The sequence below is a fragment of the Sarcophilus harrisii genome, chromosome 5, assembly GCF_902635505.1.
Source record: "Sarcophilus harrisii chromosome 5, mSarHar1.11, whole genome shotgun sequence".
Lineage (NCBI taxonomy): Eukaryota > Metazoa > Chordata > Mammalia > Dasyuromorphia > Dasyuridae > Sarcophilus > Sarcophilus harrisii.
In genome coordinates, this window is record NC_045430.1 from 90,972,805 (window position 1) to 90,999,865 (window position 27,061).

At 37.0% G+C, this 27,061-nt stretch overlaps 1 protein-coding gene across 2 annotated transcripts in view; it reads right to left on the reverse strand.

Moving 5' to 3' along the window:
- SCN8A (sodium voltage-gated channel alpha subunit 8) overlaps positions 1-27,061 on the reverse strand; it is a 203,430-nt gene that overhangs the window by 42,534 nt on the left and 133,835 nt on the right. For both annotated transcript variants that reach the window (XM_031937853.1, XM_031937852.1), the window contains exons 13-16: positions 17,536-17,671; positions 8,344-8,582; positions 4,553-4,726; positions 1,508-1,864 (exon numbers count right to left, since the gene is read on the reverse strand). In XM_031937853.1, coding sequence (XP_031793713.1) covers positions 1,508-1,864; positions 4,553-4,726; positions 8,344-8,582; positions 17,536-17,671 — 906 coding nt within the window. The remainder of the gene's footprint in view (positions 1-1,507; positions 1,865-4,552; positions 4,727-8,343; positions 8,583-17,535; positions 17,672-27,061) is intronic.

Consider the following 27,061-nt stretch of genomic DNA (forward strand, 5'->3'; position numbering starts at 1 on the left):
CCTTTCCTCACTACTCTAATTCAGGTTCATCCCATATCTCTCCCCAGCACTACTATAATAGCCTCTTAAGAGAATTCCCTGTTTCCAGCCTCTCCCATCTGTGATACTCTCTAAAGCATTGGTAGGATTATATCACCTTCCTGATCAATAAAGTCCAGTAATTCAATATAACCTCTAGAGTCAAATACAAGCATATGTTTGGCATCCGAAGTTCTTTACAGATTGGTTCCCCTTAACACACCCAAACCAGCCCTTTTTGCTTTTCCTCATCCAAGACATTCCTCGGTCTAAGTTGGTCCCCATGGCTGGAATGAACTTCCTCCTCAAGCCCACCTCTTGGAATTGCTACTTTACCTGCCAAGCTCAGTTCAAAGGCCCTTCCTAATCTGGATAGCATTGGCCAAAATGCACATCCCACTTTTTCAGCCTTGGAGAATGCAGGATCAGCTCCACACCATGATGGGGCACTGGAGCAAGACTTCAGTAGAGGCAATGAAAATGCTTATATATAATACATTTTATATATAATGTATATATATAATTTTTATATAATGCTTCAAGGCTTTCAAAATGCTTTCTATGCAACAACTCCAGTAACTCCATTTTAGAGATTTAAAAACTGAGGCTAAGAAGTTAAGTGAAAAAAAAAAAAAAAAAAAAACCTAACATTGATATAGCACCTTATCATTTATAACATGCTTTACAAATATTATCTCTTTTTCTTTTCACATCAGCCCTGGGAGGTAAGTGCTATTATTATCCCCATCTTATTGAATGAGAAAACTGAAGCAGACAGAAAGCGAGTGGGGTATATAAAGGCAGGCCTTCTCACTCCAGGCCCCATGCTCTATCTACTAAGCTAACTTGGTCAGTCACCCAGCTAGGATCTGACCACCCATGTCTTATGACATCAAGGCCAATACTCTTTTATTACACACACTATATAATAAGGAACCACTCTAAATTCTTAAGGGAATACAGTTCCTACAAAGAAGTCTGAGGAAGATCATTTTGGTAGCTGTGTGTACAAGGAGTGGATCAAGGAGAATGGGCTAAAGACCAGGAAGTTTCAGAAGAGACTAGCAGGAGGAATACATACTCTTTAGGGTAAAAACAGAGCAGGTAAATAATGAGATTACAAGACGACGACTAAAAAGTATTATAAAGTCTTCTAGTCCTATCCTTTCTGATATAGAAACCATTTCTACAACACAACATTGCTGAGCGCTCCATCCAGCTCCTGGCTTGCTTCTCTCGAGGGATGGGGTACTCCCTCTCTAACGAGGCAGCCCATTTTCCATTCAGTGAAATTCCAAGAAATACCATGCCAGGTGAGCTGAAAGGATCTCTTTATTCTATGGTAGGTTCACTGGGCATGTGGAAAGCATAGAACAAGCCTGGCTACCATTCTGGCAGACAATAGGAAGGTTCGGCACAGGGGGCTGAGAGATCAAGGTGGGGAGTAATCTCCAAGCCAGGGAAAAGAGATCAATAAAAAGATACTAACCACCAAGTTGCCAATGACCATAACCATCATGAAGACAATGAGGCACATGGCCTGGCCCGCCACTTCCATGCAATCCCACATGGTTTCGATCCACTCCCCACACAACACACGGAAGACGATGAGGAAAGAATGGAAAAAGTCATGCATGTGCCAGCGAGGGAGCACACAGTCTTGGTTGATCTTGCAGACACACTCCTTGTAACTTTTCCCAAACAGCTGCATCCCCACCACAGCAAAGATGAAGACAATGATGGCCAGCACCAGCGTCAGGTTGCCTAGAGCACCCACTGAGTTCCCAATGATCTTGATCAACATATTCAAAGTGGGCCAGGATTTGGCCAATTTGAAGACTCGGAGCTAAGAAGGAAAAAAAAAAAACCCATAAAAATCATATTCAATTTATTTTTTTTTACTAATTGCAACTAAGAAAACACAATAAGGTCAAAAAAAGACTAAAGATTACTTATTGATGTCCCTGGGGAGCTTTTAGCCCTTTATATGGAGCAAATTGAAAGGAAAATGTAGGTTATCTCTGCCAATGTACAAAGAGAAAAACTGAGGCACAGAGCAGGAAAATGACTGGATTTCCTTTCTCAATGTGTCTATAGGAGATATAGAAGTTAGGAATCCTGCTCTGAGGACTGCATTCTATCTCCAGGTCAGCTTGTCTATTTAAATCTAAGTACAAACAAGTGATTTTCCCATGTATACTTTTCTTGAGAAAGGTCCTGAGGAAGATCACAGGAAAAGGTCTGTTTTGGGGAAACCAAATTTGGGAAGCACTGGCATGATGAAGAGATTTCTTATCTACTTAAAAATGTTAGGAGGAAAAATCAATAATAATAGTCAGTTTTTAGTGTTCATATTCATAATTTACCTATACTAAGTATTTCCTGCTTCCCTGGTATTTTCTTAGTGAAGCAGCTTAACATAATATATGGAGTGCTAGACTTGGAGTCAGAAAGACCTTCCACGAACACTCAGTAGCCATGTGGTATTGGGTACAACCTTTAAGTTTTCTGCGTCCCAGACTATGGAGATGCAGTACAGGAACAGATCCACAATGGTAGCTGCAGCTTACTCCCTAGGAGTCCAATACAACAATGAAACCACAGGTCTAGGCAACAAACATTTAATACTATGTTCTATTAAATGTCTATTATTTAGAATATGTAAAATTGGTAACATTTATGTTTATATTTCTGAAAGAAGCAATTCTGAGAATATGTTTTAAAAATCTGATTTTAAATGAAAGACAAAAAAGCAATCTCTTTTCCTGTATGTCAAAAGATCAAAGGCTGAAATGGAAATAAGGTTAAAATCTTTGTGAAGATAATATAAAAGAGTCATCTGTGAGTAAGGTGGTTCTGCATCATCAATAGATTAAGGAGTAAGGGACCAACAGGTGCAGAATAACAATGAATGTTTATTTAGTTCTTGGATGTTTACTAAGCCCTTCACATACATTATTTCATTTTAGCTTCACTACACCCTATGAGGCAGGTACATCAGAATTACCATTTTATAGATGAAGTTCAGAATGCTTAAAGACCTGCCCACAACTACTAACTTAGAGGCAAGTCTTCTTGCCTTGAGCACGCTACATCTTATGTCAAGTTGCTTCAGAAGGCAGAAGATCATCAACGTCAAAATGAATAACTGGAACATATTTGGACAAGTTTTAGATTCCTGTTTTATGTTAAAACTAGGAAAGGCTGAGCCACTGAAAATCATAATCATCTGTTTTACATGATATTATTTATATGTGGCTATTTTGGTGAAAATATAAGTGGCCATGATATAAGATATTAGCTACAGAGAGACATCACAAATTGGATAATCTTTGCCTTTTGCTAGATATGCCTTGGATCTAATTTGAGGAGCAGAAATGGGCTTTCTTCTGTTTATGTTCTACATATCTGTCTGAGACCCGTGTCTTTAAGATGGCTTGATTGCCCACAATCCTTGCCTCTCTTTTTAAATGAAATCCTGGAAATTATGCAAATGTAACTCATGTCTTAATCTCCATTAGTTTGCTGAACTCCCCATCTAAAAGTTTCAAATGCTAAGGCATTTCTCCAAAAGATAAAAGCAATTTAGGGGAAAGTGCAGTAGCAAAAAACAGTCTTAAGAACATTCAGAGAAGGTAAGAGTTGAATATTTTATCTACCTTGGCATGTCTTAGCTCTTTAAGGGATTCTTTGAGGATATCATTTCTGCCTGGTTAGGTTTTAGACAACTTTTCAGAAAACCCTTACCAGTTATTCTCTCAGAGACACATTTTTGTCATTTACCATTATCTTATGAAAGGAAAAAAAAAAAGAAATATTCTTCTTAGTTAAAGATGTAGGAATAAAGACAGATGTTCAACTCAACATCTCAAATATTATTCAATCTCATTTTATAGGTGAGATAAACAACTTAGAAAGGATAGATCCACGTCATTTAAGAGAGAATATGGGCCAAGGCAAGAGTTTCTAACCCAGAGTTCATGGACCTCTTGAGGATCCATGGATACATTTCAGGGAGTCAGTGCATTTGAAAGGGAAAAAAATTACATCTTTATTTTCAATTTTTAGCATAACTGGTTTCCTTTGTAATCTCAGGTATTTGATTTTATATATTTAAAAATATTATTTGAAAAGGGGTGAACAGTCTCCACCACACTACTAAAAAAGTCCATCATACAAAAACGGTTAAGAACCTCTGAGTTACAAGAAGGATATCTAAGATTATGTTTTAAAAATAGGCCTAGAATGGAAGTCATGCTTAGCTGTCAATTTTATAGAAGAACCAATGCTTATAGCTTAATTTTCCAAAAAAACTAAAAAACTGGATATTAAGCAGGAAACCATAAATTTAACAGGTTAATTCAAAAGAAATTGGAAAAAGGATTAAGGATTTGGACTGGATGAACTTGGAGGTCTTTTCCATCTCTTAGATTTTAGTAGAGTTTAATGTTGGAATTCTGTGATTATCAGATTGATTTTTACCAAAAAAAAGATAAGAAATTTTAATAAGAGGAAATGAAGAAATTTAGAATACCAAACGGAAAGATCTCAGCACTGAAAGTCCTTCCACATCTGCTAGACCGAGTTCCATTAAACTGAGGGAGACAATAAATCCATCAAAAATGTTCCAACCTTCTTGGAAATAATAATAGGGGTCCATGGCTATAAGCTTCAGAAACATTTCTGCTGTGAAAATTCCAGTGAAAACCTAGGGAAGAGAGGAAGAGAAAGAAAGGATCAGAGAGAAAAATAGAGACAATTAAAATATAAAGCTTTACTTATTTAACTTGTCAAAGTAACACCAACATGGCCCCTTTATTTAGTCTTACCTCTGCCATGGCCTAAGAGTACTCATCCTTACTTTGCTATTTCAGAGACACCTGAAACCCAATATGGGGTTTTTGCCTTTTTTCTCCACCTTCCCTTTATCCTACTTTCCTTCCTTTGTTGGAAAGGTTACCCTTTCAGTCATTATCTCTCAATCTTGAAAGTTAGTCTGAAGACTTTACTTTGGTTCAAATACATCATATATTCCAATAGAGAACAATCTTTATATCACTTTCTCAAATACCTTGTTCACACTTATTTAGAGTCAATTCATAGGAAAATTTGGAATTCAGGTTTTTTAAAAGGATGACCCCTCTCCTCCTTCCTTATGCCCACAGGAATAATGTAGAACAAATTGTATAAATTTATAATTGATATTTATGACTGAGGTATCAGTTTTCAGCATATAATAATTTGTATTGTTGATGGGTGCTTGATAAATACTTTGTGGTTGACTGATGGGGGAACTTGGATCACTACTATTCAGATAAGAGGAATGATATTTTTTTCTTTAAAAGTGCAACTTTTATTAAAAAAAAAAAAACATGTTGTTGATGACATTGGAATATTCTCCAAATTTCGAAGTATCTCCTCAAAAAGATTAAAATGTAATTAATGTGAAATAAGCTGCAATTGAACAAACTGTAACATGTTTTAAGGTGACAGTTTTAATAGAACAAGGAGACTAGAAAAAGGAAAGTCAAGAATACAGAATCATGAATTAAGAGATATAGATCAGACAGCATTTTGATCATAGGAAGATACTCTTTGTATTCTAAGGGTCACCCATGTCCCTTAAGATGAACCAGTTTCCTCTGCTCTACTTTTTTTTTTTTCAGCTGACTCTTTCTGCTCAGCTGATTTGCCAGGTATCACAATGTCTATCAGGAAGGGAATACAGACAGATTCTCATCACTAAAAAAGTGTATTCCATCAGGAGAGACGAAATAAATGGTTGATGTGAATCATCTGAATTCATCTTTGCTACCAGAGATACTTTACCTTGGAATTTAGACCTAATGTGAGTGAACAGACTATAACATAATTTGTTCTTCATGATCTTTAAGGACTAGTTGTCTCTACTAATGAATGACTCTACACCAGGTCTTCTGAAAGACTGAATAGCTTGAGTTTTTTGGATTTTTTTGTTTTTTAAAATGGAATAATACTTCCCATGAACAGATTTTTTTCTATTATGGGACTGGAAGGTGTTACCCAGGAGACTACTGAACTGTTTTGCATTTTGAAGTGTGAGTGAGACTACTATTTGCTACTCTGGTACAGGGCGAAGAAAGAAAAGCCAGAAGAAGAATGTACCTGTACAGTAACATAAAGGAAAATTATATTCAAATGTAACTAAACTCAGATTAGATACATGACCAAAATACATGAAACAATTTCTTTCTCTTTGGAGAAAAATGTTAAGTTCTGTGGGCACATGTATCATAAATACTGTCAGATAGGGTTGTCATTTGTTTTTCTCAACTGCTTATAAGGAAGAGTTCTATGGTGGGATTACTGGGATGTGAAAATAAAAAGCATCAATAAAAGTTCTTTGAAAATTCCCTGGAGACCTAGAATCCTTATGTGGGGCTGGAGAGTACAAGAATAAACAAAGGCCATAAAGGCAAAAACTCTTATTTATAAATCTCTGGCTAAGAGAAGTAAATTTATATGGGGTTTTCATAATTCTATGCAACATCTTTTGTTCTTAAAGTACTACAGTTAAGTAAGATTTAGAAAGTATTGATTTAATAAGTAATATATAGAACTAGTTAAAGAGCCCTGTAGTCTCTAACTTACAGGTTAATCGGTTTTCATTTGGCACTGAGCAATCAGAATTTACGTGGGCTGCCAAAGTAAAGAATCCTCATCACAGATAGGATTCCTCTAAATTATCCTTACTATGCTCTCTGACTACAGGCTGGGAAAGCAACTGAGGCAATCCTATGTGTCAGGCTATGGGCCCAATTAGCTACAATTAACAGTCCTTTCCAAACTTTTCTATACAACTCCCGGTACTAGAGAATATTACAATCCTAGTGACATTTTCCTTTTAAAATAGTAAGTATAAAATTTTATATAAAGATATTTATATATTGCAGCATTTTTTTCCAATAACAAAGGCCTAATTTCACTTATTGTGCTCCAAAATTCCTCAACTCCTGTTTGTCTCTGAGGGCATTCCACGCTACCAGACATAGCCAAACAAGCATTTAGAAATATTTTCTGTGTATACATATATTGTATTTAACGTATACTTTAACATGTTTAATATGTATAGGACTACCTGCCATCTAGGGGAAGGGGTGGAGGGAAGGAGGGGAAAAGTTGAAACAGAAGTTTTTGCAAGGGTCAATGTTGAAAAATTACCCATGCATATGTTTTGTCAATAAAAAGCTATAAAAATAATAAAAAATAAAAAGCCCAAAACAAAACAAAAAATATATATTTTCACATATTTCAAGTCCCAAAAATCTTCTATTGCCAAATTAGCTTGGGAAACACTGGTTTAGAACAGCAGCATCCTTTCATAAAGCTATTTTCATAAGGCTACTTAGACAAAACTAACATTCCTACTGTGTTCCCAACAAACCAGGCTTTAATTATATATACATATTTAGGGGACATTACCCAACTTGATGTACAACCATATTTGTGCAATAAACTATTATAAGAGGATTCTATGTTATTTAGATATTCCTACAAAGTCACTCCCTGGAAAGGATGGAAATCAGATGATCTATCTCTTTCAGTCAATTTTCAACAATTAATCTAAGTAGCATCAACTCAATTTGTTCAATAATGGAGATAAGCAGAGGCAAAATAATTCAAACATCACTCATATTAGACTTTAGAATACATTTTATAATTTTTTCCCCTCTGTATATTTATATTTCTAATTACAATTCAGGCTCAGGCTAACATTATAATGAATTTGGGATGGATTGGATTCTGGTGGCTCATAACTGGAAGACAGAAGGAAACCATTCTGGATCAAGAATTCACCTTACATAATTCCCAGGGGATAGTCAAGAGTTGATTAGGGAAAAAGCAAGCCATTACTCCATTTGGTGCACAGAAGCACACTCCTCTGTGTGAAAATTATTACTAAAACTTAGAAGAAAAATTACTTTGCTAGCCTGGGAGTGCCTTTAGAAGAGACACAGAGGAATCTGTCTTAAAGATAAGATGAGAACTCAGGAGCCTATAAACCCCGGTTCCTGAAACCAACCTAGTGTTCCATGCTTCTCTTTCTACCACTATGGGCTGATCTGCAGACAGTAACTTTAAGTGACATTTCTCAAATTTTCCAGAAATAGAAAGGAGCCAAGGAATCACCAAATCGAGGAGTGGCTGCTACTACATCAGCCTTTCAATTAACTATCATTTTCTTTTCCACCAACCCAAGTCCCTCATTTATAGTGATCAGCAGATACATCTGGAAAGGGTTTCCTATAGAAAAAAAATGACAAAATCAGGAGTGTTCTGTCTTACCAGATTTCCTACAGCCAAGACGTTTTCAAAGTGTGGTGTCATGGGATGATGCTCCATCGCCATAAACAAGGTGTTCAGGACAATACAGATGGTAATGGCTAAGTCCACAAAAGGGTCCATAACAATCATGTTCACAATCTCCTTTAGTTTGATCCAGTATGGATGGCATTCCCAGATGAGGAAAGTGTTGGCAAATTTGTACCAACATGGAGGGCACTTTCTCTGAGACTCTTCTAACTCTGTAGCAGGGTAAGAGCAAAGGGAGCCTCTCAAATGATAAAGAAAAAGAAAGCACATTTTCTCATAGCCATTTCTGATGATACAAACTGTAAAACTGAATTAACAATGCATAAGTTTCCTTGCTTCTCTATGTGAAGGAATTATTGCATCTAAAGACTCCAAATTATTTTATTGGGAAAGAACTCTCCCCTCACACAATTTTTGTTCCACTAAATAAAATGAAAAGAATTAGAATGACCAACACAAGGTTATGCATAACACATACAAGTGATATGGTTTGTTGTTCAGTTGTTCTCAGTCTTATCCAACAATTCATGGCCCTTTTGGGGATTTTCTTAGCAAAGATACTGAAATAGTTTGCCATTTCCTTCTCCAATCCATTTTACAAATGAAGAAGCTAAGTTAAATAGTATTCAGGACCTGCTCAGGATCACCCAGCTAGTGAGTGCCTGAGGCCAGATTTAAATTTAGAAAGATGAATTTTTCGGGCTCCAGTCTGTACTCTATTTACTGCATCACTTAGTTGTCAAGTAATATGGTAGTTTTAAGTAAAAGAGAAAGTCAATCAAATGAAAAAGTACTTATTGAGTGCTAACTATGTGAAGCACTGTGTTAGGTGTTAATAGAAGATATTGAATAATGAGATGCAGTTCCAGACTTCTGTGAGTTTGCAGGAAGGGATTACAACACACCAACAAAGTTCAACAGTCTGTGAAATATCCAACAATCACAGCTTTCCACCTTTGCAAAAAATACAAGAAGCTGAATTCTTTTCTCTTCTTTGGGGTCAAGCTTGGTTATTACACCATTTGGATTTTTTGGGTTGCAGTTTTTCTCATTAATTGTAGTGATTATGAATGTTTTTGTATTGCATAAGTTTAGATAAGTCTTCTCATGTTTCCTGGTATTCTTCATATTGATTTTTTAAGAGCAGAGTAATATTCCATTATGATCATGTGCCACAATTTATTTATTAATTCCTCAATCAATAGTCATCTATAATCTGTTTCCAGTTCTGTGCTACTGCAAAAAGTGTCTTCTTAAATCTCCGAGTGTATATGAGAGTTCAATCCTGACTTCCTTGGTATTTATGCCAAGTGGTAGGATCATGATGACAAAGGATCTTAACATTTGAGTCACTTTTTAGCATAATTTCAAATTGTTTTCCAGGCTGGTTGGACCACAACAGATCCACCCACCGGGTAGTAGTGCAGTAAGACTTTCTATACTCTTCCAACATTGACTAATCTCATCTTTTGTTGCCTTTTATAATTTTCTCAGAATTATTTTAACTTGTATTTCTCTTAATACAGGATTCTTCATCTTCTACATGCCTTTATAATAACTGTTCTTTGTGTTTGGAATGTTTCTCTTAAAATCCTTGGTTTCCTTCAAAACTTCAAAACAAAGCCATCTTTTACAAGGGGCATTTCCTGTCCATCCTACTCACCCATAGCAACTGGTATATTCTCTTAATGCTTTTTCTTTGTATCTTTAGTACTTAGAATAACCTGCCCCTTCTTTACACACACACACACACACACACACACACACACACACACACACACCTGGTAAGCACTTAATAAATCTGGTGATTGAACTTTCATATAGTTGGTAACATTTTAATTTTTTTGAGAATTGTTTGTTCAAATTTTTTGAAAGAATGGCTTTTCAGGTCCCTCTCTATTATTAGGTAGTAGATCTTCCCCCTCAATTAGATTTCTGCTAAAGTTTTTCAATTTCACATGATCAAAATGCATTATCTTGTGATACCCCTCAGTTCTTGACGGTTAAGAAACTGCCCCACTTTGCAACCTCTTCCTTCTACCCCCATAGATTTGAAAGGTTCCTGAGCAGGTTCTCTTTTAATACTGCCATGGTATGACTTTGATGTTCAGGTTCCAGGTACATTTTGGGCTTATTCTGGTATGTGGTATAAACTGCTGGTCTGAATCCAATTTCTACAAATAGTTTTTTCACTTTTCTTAATACTTCTTATTAAGTAGGGAGATTTTTTATTACAAGTAATTTATGTTTTTCTGTTTAATACACACTAGGCAGTTGAACTCAGTGTTTTCCAATTCTACTTTAACTTGCTTATTCCACTGATCTTTCATTTTTTTAATCATTATATTTTTACATTGAAATTTCAAACCTAGAACTGTTTTTCTTCATTCATTCCTATTTTTTTTCATTTGTTCCTTAAAATCTTTAGTCCTTCCATATGAATTCTGTCATTATTTTATCTAGCTCTATAAAAGTATCTCCTGGGTAGTTTAATTGGCATAATACTAAATCTATAAATTAATTTAGGTAGCACTGACATTTTTATTATGCTATTGCAGACGAACACAATATGCAGGGAAGAAACTTCAAGTAGAATGAGCAAAGGCATGGAAGAGGAAAAGCCTAGTGTAGTTTGGGGAAAATGTAGTTTTCCAGCTTGGTTAAGTATGTATAAAGGAATAGTATAAAATAGATTGGAACTAGATCTCAAGAGAAATTGAATGACAGGACTACAGAATTGGAAATTTATTTTGGAGGAAACAAGAAAATATATAAGAAGGTAAATGGCAAGTCAAAGGGGTATCTTAAAAACACTAATATAGCAGACCATGTAGAATTTCAGGGAAAAAAGAAAGCATGGAAAATGGGAAAGTTGTCAGAAGACTGCAGATCATCATTCAATCAGTTAATAAACATTTATTTATTACCTATTGTGTACCATGCTCTACACTAAGTGCTGAGAATACAAAGAAAGGTATAAGACAAATCCCTGGTCTCCAGCATCTTACAATCTAATGAGAGAAACAATATGTATATAACTATGCGTGGAAAGAGAAGAAAGCAAGAATATACTGGAGGAAGGGAAAGGGAAAGAAAAGTTAGGGAAAATTATCTCCCATAATCAGGGTGAGACACATACCTCTATACAAACAAGGAAGAAAGGATGGGAGAGGAGGGGCTGATATTTAAATCTCATTATGATCTGAACTAGTCAAAAGAAGGAAAAATATATACACAGTTGGGTCCAAAATATCTTTCATTCAATAACGAAACAGGAGGAAAAGAGAAGAAACGAGGAGGGGGAATTAGAGGAAAGATAGATTAAGGGAGGGATAAGCTTTAAAGAAAAAAAAAATATACAAAACTATTTAATAGTTCTTTTGGACATGCCAAAGAATGGGAGCTTAAGCTGGTACTGATAAACTGAGGAATGAATGAACAAATGATAGCATACAATGGGATGGAATATTATTGTGCTTGATCCTTATCAATGAAATGACCAACCGGAATTCTAAAGGATTAATGAAGAAACAGGCTACCTACCTTTTAATAGAGGTGAGGGACTCAAAATACAGAATGAAATAAATATTTTTTTGAACACAACCATTTGGAAATTTTTTTTCTTGGCTACACATATTTCTAATGGGTTTTGTTTTTCATGTATTCACAAATGGAGATAGGGTTGGAATAGAGAGTGGAAGTAGGATGGGAGGGTGAGAAGATGAATACTGATTAAATAAAGCAAATATTTTAATAAATCATGGATTAACATGAACTTGAAGAGGTTTCCAGTAATCATAGGGTTATCCTTGGTCCCATCTTAAAAGGCACTTTTCCGTTTATATAACTGTAAAGCAGGAATGTTTGTCAAATTTGTGGCTAACACAAAACTGGGAGGGTTTAATTCACAGGACTACAAATTTACAGTGGGAAGGGTGTTTAGAGAACCTAATGTACAGACGATGAAACTGAGGCTTCGAAAGCTTATACAATTTGTCTGATTAATTAATCAAGAGACTAAGAATTAAAAAATGAAAAAGTGAGCTGGAAAAAGGAGTCCAAACTAAAAATTTAAGATGAAATTTAATGGAGATAAATCCACTAGATTAAAAAATTATTATATAAGTAAAAAATGTTGGAAAATATATGAATTTAACAACAGTTTTAAGTGAAAAAGACTTGGAAATTTTATTCGATCATAAGCTTAGTGAGATACGGTTGCTAAAAAACAAAACAAAGCCAAAAACCCCACCTCAAAACAAATGTAACCACGAATTTGTATTTGATAGAATGCTATTTCCATAACGGAAAAAAACCTCCCTTATTGGATTCTCTACTCTGTGCTATACTAGAATTATGCCTGATTTGGAATCACAGTTTAAGAGGGACTCCAATGTGTATAACATGTCCAAAGATGGAGAATTGGGGAAAAGTAACCAGAAGGCAACACAGTTGTAGTAGTTGGAACTCTGCAAAGAATGCTGGATTTGGGGTCAAGAAGACCTGAGTTCAAATCCTACCTCAGACATTTACTAGCTAGGTAATCCTGGCCAAGTTATTTAGCTTCTTCAGTCACAGTTACCTCATATATAATAATAAAAGCACTTACTTCACAGGGCTGTTGTGCCTATCAATGGAGATAATATACATAAAGAGCTTTGCAAACCTTAACAACTCTATAAATACTAGTCACTAAATGCTATTTATCATTTGTGATATTGGCCAGATTCCTCTTTGGACTCATAGATGAGTATTCTTGCTTGTTAAATGAGGGGAGTATATTAGTTAATCTCTGTGGTTCCTTCCAGTTCTAAATCCTATGATCCTAAATCTGGAGACCACATCATGTAAGGAATGGTAGAAAGATCTGGGGATATTTAGCCTGGAGAAGAAAAGGTGTAGGCAGAGGAAGGACATGATGGTTGTCTTAAAATCGCTGGAGAATTGTGACATATAAAGGGAACAGACGTTCCATGTGACTTCTGTGGGAAGAATTAGCACCATGTGTAGGAGTCACTATGATGCAGACTTCACCTCCATATAAGGAAGAACATTTTAGCAGGATTATCCAATGACTTGAACAAGCTGTTCTGAAAAGCAGCAAGCTTCCTATGAACGGAACTGTGCAGGCAGAGAGAGGCTGGATAATCTGGGTAAGGGATGTTTCCAAAGGGGTCTTGTACATTGGGGAAAACTAGAGGGAAGAAGCTTTAGGGTGCCTTTCCTACTAATCCCTTGTCAACACTGACAAAATTCTATAGAAACAAGGAACTTTGTGAGGGTATGTGAAGTAATGGGAAGAATCTTGATGTGACAGCATTTTCAAAACTGTAAAAATGCCAAACCATTGTCAGGGAGTATTAGTAATTCTTCTACTCTCTCTTCTTAGAGTTTAGCTTACAGAGTTAGCTATAGACTACATGACCTAAACACTAGACAGTATTCTCTAGAAGATACATTTCTGAAAGCTGGATTGTCTTTGGAACAAGATGTTATTTCTATAGGAAGGGATTTATAGACTTTCTTCTCCACCACGTAGATGAGAGAATTTGATTTTTGGAGGGGGGAATGTTCTCTATTATTTTACCAAGAACAAATCAAGTCTACCTTTCTTTATTCTGACCATGAGGTACCCATGGTAATAGCTTTATTTTAAGTCAAGTGGTTTTGCCTGGGATTTCTGATTGGCTGCTAGTTGCTAGGAAAATGGTTGCCTTGGTTCAACAGATTTTAGAGCCACAGTGAGTGCCATGTGGGAGTCTGTATGAGGAAGGAAGAATGTTTTAAAAAAAAAAATTTGCTTTGGCTTCCTTTCCTTAGAATTCATCCCTCCCCAAGGTAAATATAGTTTTCTTCCCAAAAAAGAAAGGGAAAAAAGGTTCTCATTTCCATAAATTCTTATAGTACATATTTGGAATCTGGATCCATCCCCCCCCCCTTTTTTAATCTTTAGACATCTGCTATTTGCTGGCATGTAGAGACTGAAGTCTGAAATGGTGACTTCTCATTTCAGAGTTACAACAGAGCATGTTGAGTTTGGATCTGGCTCTTTGCCAGTTTGAAGTTGGAACAGGCATTCCCATTTCCAAAAGAAATACAAGGAGATTCCAGGGGGTGTCCTCTGTTTCCCTTATCCATGTTCTTTGGGAATGGAGATTTTGCAGTCCAGGATCATTTTCCCCGCTTCTGTCACAACAAGAGCCTTTGGATTCTGTAAGTTGGGAAAGAATCCAGAAGGATTGGGAGGTTTATTAAATGACTCACAACCTTGCAAACAGTCACTCGCCTCCATATGCTTGGGATGGTTAAAAATTTGGCTTGGACGGAATGGACAAGCAGATATATAAGTGAGATGATTCTCCTACTTTGCCTTGGATATTTTCAGACATGGATGCAGCCTCTAAATCTATTGGGAAAGAGAGCCTTGGCTCTAGTCATGGTTGTCCAATTCATTCAGGACTGTGGCTTGGGAAGGTCTCTATGATAATGATAATATCATCTACGGCAAGATACTTCTGGATACTCTAATAAAAGATCAGCAATAATAAATTTGTCTGCTTTCTACTCCCCATTCACTTTTTCAATAATTTCTTCCTAGCTACTATGTTTCTGCCTTTAAGATGCTTACTTTTCAGTAGGGAGTTATAACATGCATACAGATAAATAAATGCATAGCAATATTAAGAGGGAGAAGGCATTAATAATCATGGAAGGATGTGTGTGTGAGAGACAGAGAGAGAGAGAAAGAGAGAGAGAGAGAGAGAGAGAGAGAGAGAGAGAGAGAGAGAGAGAGGCAGGCAGAGGCTTCATGGAAATGATACCCAAGCTGAGCCTTGAGGAATAGTAAGGATTTTTAAAGATAAGGAGGGAGTACATCACAGGCATGTGCAAATACAAAAAGGTGGGAGATGGAATGCAAAGTCTGGGAAATAGCTAGTACTACAGTTTGGCTGGAAGGAAGAATGTATAAGAAGGAGAATAATAAGAAAAAAGGAGAAAGTGTGACTGAAGCCAGACTGTGAAGGGCTTTAAATGCCAAATAGATGAGTTTGCATTTTAACCTAGAGGTAAAGAGAGGACTACTGGAAATTTTTGAAAAGAATAATAATTAAGTCAGATCTATTCCATAACAAAATTACTTAGGCTATCTGGAGGAGAGGTTAGTGAAGAAAAAGACTAAAGGATGGAGACCAATCAGGAGGCTTTTCTTTCAAGGAAGACATGAAGAAGATCTGAAGAGTAAGGGAGGGGGCTCTGAGTAGACAAAGGATGATGGCTCATATGAAGGCAGTTAGACAACAAGTATTTGCCAGGTGCCAGGGCTAAGCACCAAAAGGAGAAAACCATCCCTCATTTTCATCCAAAGGGAGGATATCACACACACAATAACTAACAACCAAGGTGAATGCAGGATAAATTGGAGATTATCACCAGGGGGAGGACAGAAGCCTGAAGGAACAACTGGGGAAAAAGCCTTCTTGCAGAAGGTAGGATTTGAGTGGCACTTTGAATGGGGCATAGTAGGTGGAGCTGAGAAGGGAGAGAATTACAGATATATGCAAGTTAATGAAAACAAGGAGTCAGGAGATGGACTACTTTGCTCAAGAGGAAGTCCCTGGTCAGCAAATCACAGAGTCCATGGACTGACTGAGGCAGAGAATGAAGAGGGAAAGTAATCCGGTAAACAAAGTAAATTCCATCAGATAGCAACTCTGAGTCTCGGGCATAAAGAGCAAGTGAGAGTTTGCACATGGAACAAGCCCTGGGCTCAGGATTCCTGGCAGATATGAATCCCCTTTTGGCATAGGTCCTCTACACCTAGTCAGATTATTTTTTGAACCTGAGTGCAAGTGTTTACATTGCGCTCTCTTAAATTTTGTCATATTGGATTTAGTTCACCATTCTAACTGATTGGAATGTTTTTAAACAGCTAAGGTATGATTTTAACCAAATCACTGATAAAAATCTATTAAAAAATAGAAAGAAAAGAAAAAATGGATAAGGAAGGAGGCTTGGAGCATATGACTGACTACACTTCTACTCAAAGACTGATTATATCATAAGAGTAAATCCCCAGGCCCTGTTTTGTTTACTAGGCAGTGTCACATAGGAACCAATCCACTACATGGTATTCTAGCATTATTGACCAATTCACTGCAGGTACAAGTCTAGCAACAAGTTACTGCCTTTAGTTTCATCTGTGTTCCCACAAAAAATATTATTTATTTTTGTTTGTCTGAGTTTGGGGGAAGGAGGGGAAGAAGGTATTCAATGGAGGCAATTTTATATGCTTTCAAATTGCCCAAATACATTTTTTTGAGCTAAGTGAACTTAAATGACTTGCCCAGAGTCACACAGCTACTAAGTGTCTGAGATCAGATATGAACCTGGGTCCTCCTAATTCCACAGCTGGTGCTCTATCCCCGTGACATCTAGCTGACACTCAAGTATATTCTTAAGGGGGAAATGGTAATGGTCATAAATAGTCAGAAAAAAAGGAATGTGGGAAGGATGCCTGAGGGAGGGAATGCCATTTTTAATACCTTTCACTGGTTCTTTGGTCTGCATCTTTTTGGTCCTCTAAACTCTCAGTCCTCCTTTTTAAGTTATTCATAAGAAAGATGGCACAAAGGACAAAGAGAATTGGGCCTGGAGTCAGAAGTGGGTTCAAAGCCTCTGACATTGATGGGCAAGCAGTATGATAGTAGGTAAGTCACAGCCTCTGTGAACCTCTCAGAAGGGAAGAAGGTGATGATATCCACAGGGCTGCTGTAGGAGGAACACACTCTGCAAACCTCAAGGCACAATATAACTATGAGATCAGACAGGACAACTGTGAAGTGCTAGGTAAATGGAAATTATTATAAGTTCATTTCTTGTTCATTTCTGCCTCCCACGCTTTCTGTAGGTCCTCCCCTCTGTTTCAATGGCTATGGATATGCTCAAATCAGGGAAGGTTCAGTTCCAGTAGGGACTATACAAATACAAATTCAAGAATGGAACTCTGGCTGGTCTCCACAAATACAGAATTATAACTTTCTAAGACTCATACTATGAAGGGGAATATATATGTGTATGCATATGCATACACACACACATGCAAACATATCCCCAGCCCCACTCCCTATGTGCATACTGCCTAGATTTCGATTACAGAGTACATACCTTCTACCAGCGTATTTGTAACAACACTCATGACACTGTTGACTCTGTCCTTGCGTCCATATGAAGCATTTAGCTGGTTCATAGAAACTAAGAGAGATCCAGGGCCTTTCTTCTTAATTTCCACATCAGTTGTTGCCTGCAAAATTACCAAGTCGGGTGAGTGGGGCCTTTTAACAGGCAGGCCTTACTAGGTGGACCACCAGTGTTAGCAAAGGTTTAAGTCTTTCATTTCATCTCCTAATCTGGTTTTAGAACTTTATATGCTACATAAACTAACTCCAGTGATAACAGATTTTCAGCAGTCTTTAGACCAAGGAGGCTAAGTTGTTTAAGGGTCTCCTGGGAAATAGGTTTTATCCTTAAGTGAAGCTAGGAATCTGGCTACCCAGATTTGCGTAGTGAACAAAACTTCTGCGGGGAAAAGAAAATAAGCCAACCTAATTTTTTTTGAGAGTCATCAGGTCAGACTTTGCACCAGTTTAGATAATGTATGGGCTAATCCCAACACAATGGATCTAATGGGCTTTCCCATACCCAATCTCAAGGTATTTGATTAGGAACGAATTAGCCATCAAATTCTTATAACAAATTTTTCTTAGCTTTCAGGTCAGCCCTTGATCTTACCAAATATCATTGGTTTCACTTCATCATTTATGAAAAACTAGAACTACTGGCCAATTCTTGGTCAACAATTGCCCTACCACAGCAATGGTTGCTATGACTATTACAATCAAGTCAGTCCATCTAAGAGATATACTTTAATCTGGAATATAAGAAAATATGGACAAATTAAACACATTTTTAAAAAGTTATTCAGCTTTTAACAAAGGCTATAACACTTATTTTACTTTTCCCTGTGGGGAGAGGAGAAGAAAAGGTTCTATAAGTTGTTGTCAAATTCAAATTATGTTATTGTAACTGCTCATTAATCAAATACCAACAAAATTAAAAATTCTAAGAACTCCATCACCAATCCATTCTCCAGAAGCATGTTTTCCAGGCCCATCCTGTGGCAGCATTAGGATGGTAAAGAATAGTAAAGACACAAATGTGTACTTTAGCTTTCCTTCTTTGCACTCTGTATACTCCTGATCTTTCTGTATCCAAACTGGCTTCAATGCAATCAATATGCCTTCTGGACTTGTAGCTCCTGTCTAGCACAGGGCAAGAATCTTTGACAAGTATCATCCAAAGTACAGAGAAGGGAATTGTTTGCAAAGGGCCGGAGGGGAATATTTCTGAGTAAAGTCCAACAGGGCCTTACTGTGTAGAAAGGACATAAAAGCTAGACAACAGCAGAATGTCTTTACTTTAGCATATACATTAGACTTACTGCTTTAAAGTCAACAGGAAGATGTTTTCTAGCAGATGCTAAGTTTATCATTTATCACCTGGATGACTTTGGGCATCATTCCTTTGAGGTTCAAATTCTATGTGTACAAAATGGTACCAGAGGACAAATCCTCCTTTGCAATTCCCAGCATCTGTAGCAAGGTACATGATTTCCAGTGTCATAGAAATCAGGGTAATCAGATAACTCTGCTCCTTTTCTTCTTTCTCTCTCTCTTTTTCTACACCAGTCATTTTGAAATGGCCACAGAAAGCAACAAACTCTTGTTTTGTAGATGTAACTTGTAGAAGTAACATTTGTTACTTCTAGACAGCTATTATACTGGCAGTAATTCATATTCACAATGATAATCTTAAAGTACTAGAAGATCTATCCTGATCTGCATGGGTGCTTTGAACTGGTTTGCCCCACCTTAAATCTTAGTGGTTCCCCTTTTCTGAAGGGCTCACCAAAATGATGCTGAACATAGTGCTAATATTAGTAGAATCCACTGTCACACAGGACCCCATGGCTTAAGAGATCACTTTCCCTAATGACTGGCAGGACACATCATGTTCTGCCTTACTCAGCAATTGCACCCCTTCTGAGTGATATTAAAGAAATTTTACAGAATGAATTATGTGAAGTCACCTGCTACAGCTCCACAATCTGTTCCCTGATCAGGGTAGTTATATTTACTTGCAAAAGAGAAGGCACTCTATTTTTAAAAAGAGAGAAATAGTAAAATAACTGGGAACTCAAATTCTTCAAGCACTTTCCAGAAGAGAAAAAGTAAAAAAGTAATTATTTCAAGTAACTTATTTTCATTTCTTCCAATACCAAATGCCAAGTTTTCTTGAAATTTAAAATTTATCAGACCTCTGATGTTTCAGATTGTCTTTTTTCTTGAGTGAAAGGGATGGGGACTGGACCTGTGATTTCATCATGAGAGAGAACACCCCAATGAGGAAAGTTCCTCTACCAATGCAGGTTGGCATTTTCTTGAAGTTTATTGTTTTAGTCTTTAGTTGCCTTGGTCATTGACAAATTAAGTGACTTGCCTAGGGTCACACAACATTTTGTATCAGAAGGTAAATTTGAACTTGAGCCTTCCTAGGTCAGCACTCTACCTGCTGTGTCATTTGATTTCTCTCTTTAAGATACTCTGTATGCAGATGGCAAGTAGATCTCAATGGGGAAACTCAGCTTATTATTTTTTTTTAAAAAATAAGTTTAGATTTCAGACTGAAACAAGTAAAGGGAAATCTATCATTCCATGGCTTCTTCCCTTCTTTCCTCCTTCCCTCCCTCCTGAGCTGAAATGATTTTATAGCACTTCAGCTCAGAAATCAATTAATGAACCACATATCCAAATCTTTCATAAGAATCGATTAGCTCCCTGGCAATCTCATCCTTTCCTCCAATTTCTGATGAAGAGATGACTCTTACCTTGCTAACACCACTCCTCTACATGTATCTTCTAGCCCTTCTCTTTCAGTACTTCTCCAGGGGATGATTCCTTCATCTAATTTTTAATTTTCTACATCTAATAGTTCTTTCCCTGCTGCCTACAAACATGCTTGAGTCTCTCTCCAATCTCTCTACCCTTTCCCATACTTGATAGGTATCATCTTATATATTTATATGTATTATCTATCTATCTATCTATCTTCTCCCTATCTCCTTGAAAAAGCAGGCTTTTCTCTTTGCCTCTCCTCCCACTCAGCTCATTCTCTTCTAAACCTTCTGAAATATGGCTTCTGGTTTTTATCACTCAACTGAAACTAATCTTACCAGTGTTCTCTTGAGTAACAATTTTAAGAATCTCTCTTCAATTCTCACCCTTCACAACCTCTCTGCAGCATTTGATAGTGCTGTATGCCCTCTTCTCCCAGATATTTTCTCCATTTTCATGAAATTACTCTCTCCTGGATCTCACAGTAGCTATTAGACTGCCCTTTCTCAGTTTGCTGGATCACAATCTAGGGCAAGCCTACAAACTTTGGTGTCCTCCAAGGTTAGGTCCTGAGCTTCTCTATTTTCTCTATTCACTCTCTCACTTGCTGGCTCCATGGCTTCTATGAGCTCTGCTAGATCTATATCTTCAGTTCTAGGTTTTTTTGTTTTGTTTTGTTTTTTTGGTGAGCTCCAGTCATGTGTAAACTGCCTATTGATGTTTCAAACTCAAAATTCATCCTTCTTCTAGGTTTAAGGTTATCACCATTATTCTCATACTCCAAGCTTACAACCTTGATGTGTTATTCTTGATGTCTCATTCTCACTTAGTCTACAAATCCAAGCAATTGCCAACCCATGTTATTTCTATCTCTACAACATTTCTGGCATCTTTTCTTTCCAATTGTATAGATACCACTCTTGTTCAGGGGCCCTGAACTTTTTACTTAATTGGTATTCCTAATCTTGAGCCTTTCCCTATTCCAAATCATCCTTCACATAGCTGCCAAAATGATTTTCTAAAAGTCACCCTTCTATTTAATTAATTCTAGTGGTTCTCTATTACTTTTAGGATCAAACATATATTCCTTGGTTCCCTGGAACTCTGAGATCCATCATCTTGTTCCTCACACAACATTATACCCTGTCATTTCCTCACCTTTACATGTGAGGCACTTTTGTCTTCACTAATTTCCTTCCAAATTCAGCCCAAACAAGACCTCCTAATTCAAGGTTATTTCTGATTTTCTATAGCTGGTTAGGTCTTCTCTCTCATCTCCCTCCCCAACCAGACTTAACTCAAGATTCCTTTGTATTTGCTACTGACAAAGCAGTATATATATGCATATGTATATGTCTACTCTGTGAGAATATAAGCTCCTTGAGGATAGGGACTGTTTCACTTTTGTATTTATATTCTTAGAACCTTGAACAGTGCCTGGCAGACAGTAGGTATTAAATACTTGTTCAGTGTGTGTGTGTGTGTGTGTGTGTGTGTGTATGTAACATATACACATATACACACATATGCATGTATATATTTCCCCCTCCTCAATGATAACTGTAGTTTTCAAACTATAGTTCCATAAGGGCTTATGAGTTCTAAGGTGAAGATAGAAAAGATAAGACTCATGAATGGGTCAATCAAGCCAGGAAAATCTGAAATTCAGAAATCAAAGGAATAAACCCCTCATGGTTTTACATTGTGGGTAACTAGAAATGTGTGATTTAATCAATCACACAGAATAAGACAAATACACACAAAAAGAAGCCTTTAGGGAAGTCAGGTATAATAAGAATTAACTAGAATAAATCCTCCTATACTCTGAATGACTATTTTCTTTGTTATGTCTAGGAATCAATGGATCTAATTTTCCTGAAAAGGGGAAAAAATGCTGACTAAGCCACCAAATTATGTCTTTCTACTCTTAGGGCAGCTAATGGGGACTGAGTCATTTGTCTGCTACCAAGTCCATAAAAAGCTTATTAAATCCTCTGCAGAAGTTCTAAAGTGGGAACTGAAAGTCTTATACTTTATATTTTGGACAAATTACCCAGCTACTAAACTTGATCTCTGAACCTATGATGCACCACAGGTTTTAGATGAGAGGAACCTCTTTCTAAAAGGATAAGGACCAGTAAATAACTAAGCTATTTGAGTGTCAAGACACCAATTACAGGCCACCCATGACCTCAGGGGATTGCACTCAAAGAGATCCTCCTTTAAAGGGATCCACCCAAAAGACAAATTATATCTTTAAATCCATCAAATAAACACCTGACTCTCAGTTATTCAGGGAATCCAATTCACAAATCATACAGGTACCTTTTCTTTAACAGAATATATTTTAGTTAGTCATCACCCAGTTAACTAGCAACTCACTGCAGAAAAGGCAAGGGAGCTGAAAGAGTGTTATTTGAAGAAATGCATTTTTATCCTAAATACTTCTCATTAGATTTGGTGAGAAAGAAAGGCCATACAATCAGAGTGAAGTTTTAAAATTTTCAATGTATTTTAATCATCTAAATTCCTTTAACTTCCATTACTTCAGATAATAGGGAACATCTATGCAAATGGATTTTTCAAATGGGGCTTTAAAAAAAGATTGTTTTAAGCATTTAACAAGCAAAATGTTTCTAAGGGACTATAAAGGAGGTTATTCTATCTGGATAATTAATGTTTCTACAAAAAGGCCTTCAGCAGATAACCAAAATTAAACAGGCCTGGGTTTTAAAAGTCTAAAAAGCTCTAGAACATAGATTTTTGTCTAAGTGACTTCCTGAAAAAGGGAATCTTTACTGACCCAGACCCAAAGGTAAAATAGATGACATCAATTTTTTAATATGTCAATTCAGAATAAAGACTATTCTGAGTTAGTCTAAGTGTCAAGACTGAAAGTTTGCATACAGCTAACAGTCGATGATCTGTGTGTGATTTAATTATGTAATAGATTACCCACAGCAACATTTTAATTCTAGAAGCTTCCCCCTACCATCTAGTCCGTTCTCGAGGTAGCTTCCTCATCAATTGGTGTGAACTGAGGGGACACCGTAGTAATGGGACACATCAATCCTGCACTTGCCCCTTGCAAAAACAAAACAAAACACCATAAAGCTATCTATCTTCCTCTTACCCAGTCTCACAAGAACACTACTCAGACACAACTACTCTGAGTAACCAACATATCAATTCTTCCCCTTTCAGTCTCTGTTGATGAATAGCTAGTTACTTAAATGTAAACCAATTTCCCATTCTTTCATCTAATCTCAATCCTACTGCTCCCCTATCCCACTTTGACTCTCCTGGCCTCCTCCATTGTGTTCCTTGGAATTCCTTCTCCAAAGCTAGATCTTTCTTGTCTCTTTCTACCTACTTACAGAGAACTGGCTACTCCCTAGATTATACTACACTTTCTCTCATACTCCTTTCCTCCGTTCCTCAATAACAATCTAGTCCTGGAAGAATGGGAATATGTCTTGCATCCCATTGTTTCTAGCACTCAGCAATATCTCCTCCTTTGAGGTTCTCTCTATTCAAATTTATTTACCCCATCAAAAGTCTACTCGTGGAATAGAAGGTTTCGAAAGGGTCAATGTTGAAAAACCACCCATGAATATGTTTTGTAAAGAAAAAAAAAAGTCTACTTGAAGTTACATATTAACCTCTAAGATATCTTCACCCATTTCTCAGAGAATTCAGCTCAGTTTTCTTTTCCATCCCAACTTCTAAATACCCTAACTTTCCAGTTCCTCAATATTATCAGTTCCCATGAGCTACACTTCCACTCCATCTTAGCTGTGCACAGGATGGTCCCCTCTTTGATCTTGATATCTAAATGAACTAGAAGCTTGGCATTGCATTGAATGAAACATCAGTGATGTGATGCCTGATTTTTATTAAATATAATTCTTACTTTATGCCAGGAACAAAAATATAGTTGCCTTTTGAGATGATACAATATTATAAAAAATTAATATTTAAGAACCAATTTGAGGATCACTAGTAGTCTCTGAACTAGTCTTTGAGAACCTCTAGTATAAAATTTTGAATATATTCTAAATAATCAAGAAAAGGGAAGGCAAGCTTTAATTGCAGGATTACCAGGTCTGAAGCTACCTATTGAATTTTAGCCAAAGAGGATATCAAATGGAATCTAGTCCCACTCCTACCTTCACACACAAATACCTCACCCTTCCAAGTTATGATTATTTTGTTTTCCTGATCCAAAGGAACAGATGTTATATGATTATTTTCATTGCAAAGCAAACTTTTAACATCTACTCTGAAAATAGTTTTCTTCTGGATTGGAAGCACTTGGGGATGCCAGCCCTGTCCTGATTACCTGCTTGATTCTGAATTTAACTGTTGTTTGAGCGGACACTCCATACACCATCATCATCAGATTCAGCAGTCTGTGCCAAATACCATCCTTCTCTCTCTCTTAGCAGAGTAAGGCTCTTCCATAAGAATCTGCTAAACTGACTCCCCAATTTCACGCCCACATCACACATTGCACATGCTGCTTTGAAACCTGCTCCTATGCCTTCAAGCAGGGATTCAAGTATCTTCTTAGAACAGAAATCATTTTCCTTTCTAGACTTTTCTCTTTAAAAGAAAATTACTAAATCTAACCTGGCCTATTAGCCACCAAAATTCAATTTGATTCCCCCCTGCCACCTTCTTTCAACATAGGAAATCCCTATTTTTGAAAGCTGTACTATTCTTCTTTGTTATCAACTTCTTCACTTGTTACCCCATTTATCTGGGAATTCAAAGTTTAGCTACAGATCTAGAATTTACGAAAACCAACCAAAAATGGAACTGAAAAGACAATTAAAAGGGTTTTTCTTTTAAACAGACTGCTTAATTTATCTGGGATCCTAGGCATATCAAGTACCAATTTATTCCTCAAGATCAACCATACAAAACAACTATCTTCTACATCAATAATTTTATTTTGTTAAAAAGGTGGAGTGGGGGGGGAAGGGGACTAAAGGAAGCCAGAGACTCCAGCTATTCCACATAATGGAGCTGACTTAAATAAAAAGTTTATCCTATATATGAAACCATCCATATAAGGTGAGTTGCCCTATCCACATGCATCATGCTAATTAGAGGAGCTGTATATCCATGCCATGTTAGAGGGAACTGAGGTATTAGAATAAAGTACGCTGACATGCTATTTGAAGGAATTTAATACCAACCAAGGGAGGAGTGAGGAAAGTCAGGAAGCAAGAAGTGGAAGGAACCAGGGCTAATTAGATGCCAACAATTTAAAATTGAAAAAAAAAATTAAACAGCTTGGAATTGAAAAACCAGTCAGAAAAAAATGGCTTCCACTTTCCAACAAATAAATCTTATTCATGGATGATTTTATGTATGTACATGTAACTCTTTTTGCAGCCTAACATCTATTATACTTCATTTTCTGCTTTCCTTTCCTCCTTCCTCCAGATATCATATTTCCTGTCCCAACGCCCCACTTTTTCCTTCTTTGGGATCTTTTTTCTTTCAAACTCTTTTGAAAACCCTGTTTAATGCTGATCATCCTATTTTTGCCCTCTTTTCTCTCCAGGCTTCCTATATGACATTCAATCATCCTTAGATATCTTAGCTCATTCTTGTGGAGAAGACTTAAGAATTAGTAAAAATTAATGAAGCAGTTAAAAAAAAAGTTTTTTTTTTTTTTTTTAAGGTAAGAGAAGTTTTAAATTCCAAGCTGTTTTCCTAGGAGATCCAAAACAATTAGTTCAGGAAGAAGAGGCAATGATAGTTTTCAATTGATTCAGACTCTTGCCATTGTTGTGACAAACCCAATCTCATTCCATCAGGGCATCATCCGCTGGGCCAGAGGCATTCAGTCAAAGCAAGTGAAGGAACTAAAAGTGACAGGCACACAAACGAAGGGAAAAAAGTGAGAGACTGGAGAGAGACAGAGACAGAAACAGAGAGACAGAGGCTGAAACAGAGATACACAGAGTTATAGAGAGGAGAGACAGAGGATAAGGAGACAGGAGGAGAGAAAGAAAAGATGAGAGGAGAGAGAAGAATGGGGGAGGAAAAAAAGAGGGGAAAGAAATAGGAGATAGAAAGAGTCAGAGACAGAAAGAGAGACACACACAAGGTTATAGAGGGGGAGAGAGAGAGGGTAAAGAGAGAGGAGGAGAGAAAGAAAAGACAGGAAAGAGAAGAATGGGGAGAGAAAAAAGGGGGGAGAAGGAAAAGAAATAGAAGAGAAAGAGAGAGACAGAGTTATGGAGGGGAGAGAGCGGATAAAGAGACAGAAGGAGAAAAAGAAAAGAGAAGAGAGGGGAAACCGTATGCAGGAGAGAAAGGAGAAGGGGAAGAGGGAAAGAAATAGAAGGAGAGAAAGAGAGAGACACACACAGAGTTACAGAGAGGAGAGACAGGACAAAGAGATGGGAGAGAAAAAAAAGATTAAGAAAAGAGAGAAGGATGGTGAAGAGAAAAGAGAGGAGGGGGGGGAAAGAAATAGAAGAGAGAAAGACAGAGAGAGACAGAAAAAGAGAGAGACACAATTATAGAGAAGAGAGACAGAGGACAAAGAGACAGAAGGAGAGAAAGAAAAGATAAGAAAGGGAAAAAAAGGATGGGGGAGAGAAAGGAGAGGGGGAGAAGGTAAAGCAATAGGAGAGAAACAGAAAGTGAGAGAGAAAGAGAGACACAGAGAAAAGAAAAGAGAGGAGAGCCAGAGAAAACAGAGAGTGGAAAACCAAAGA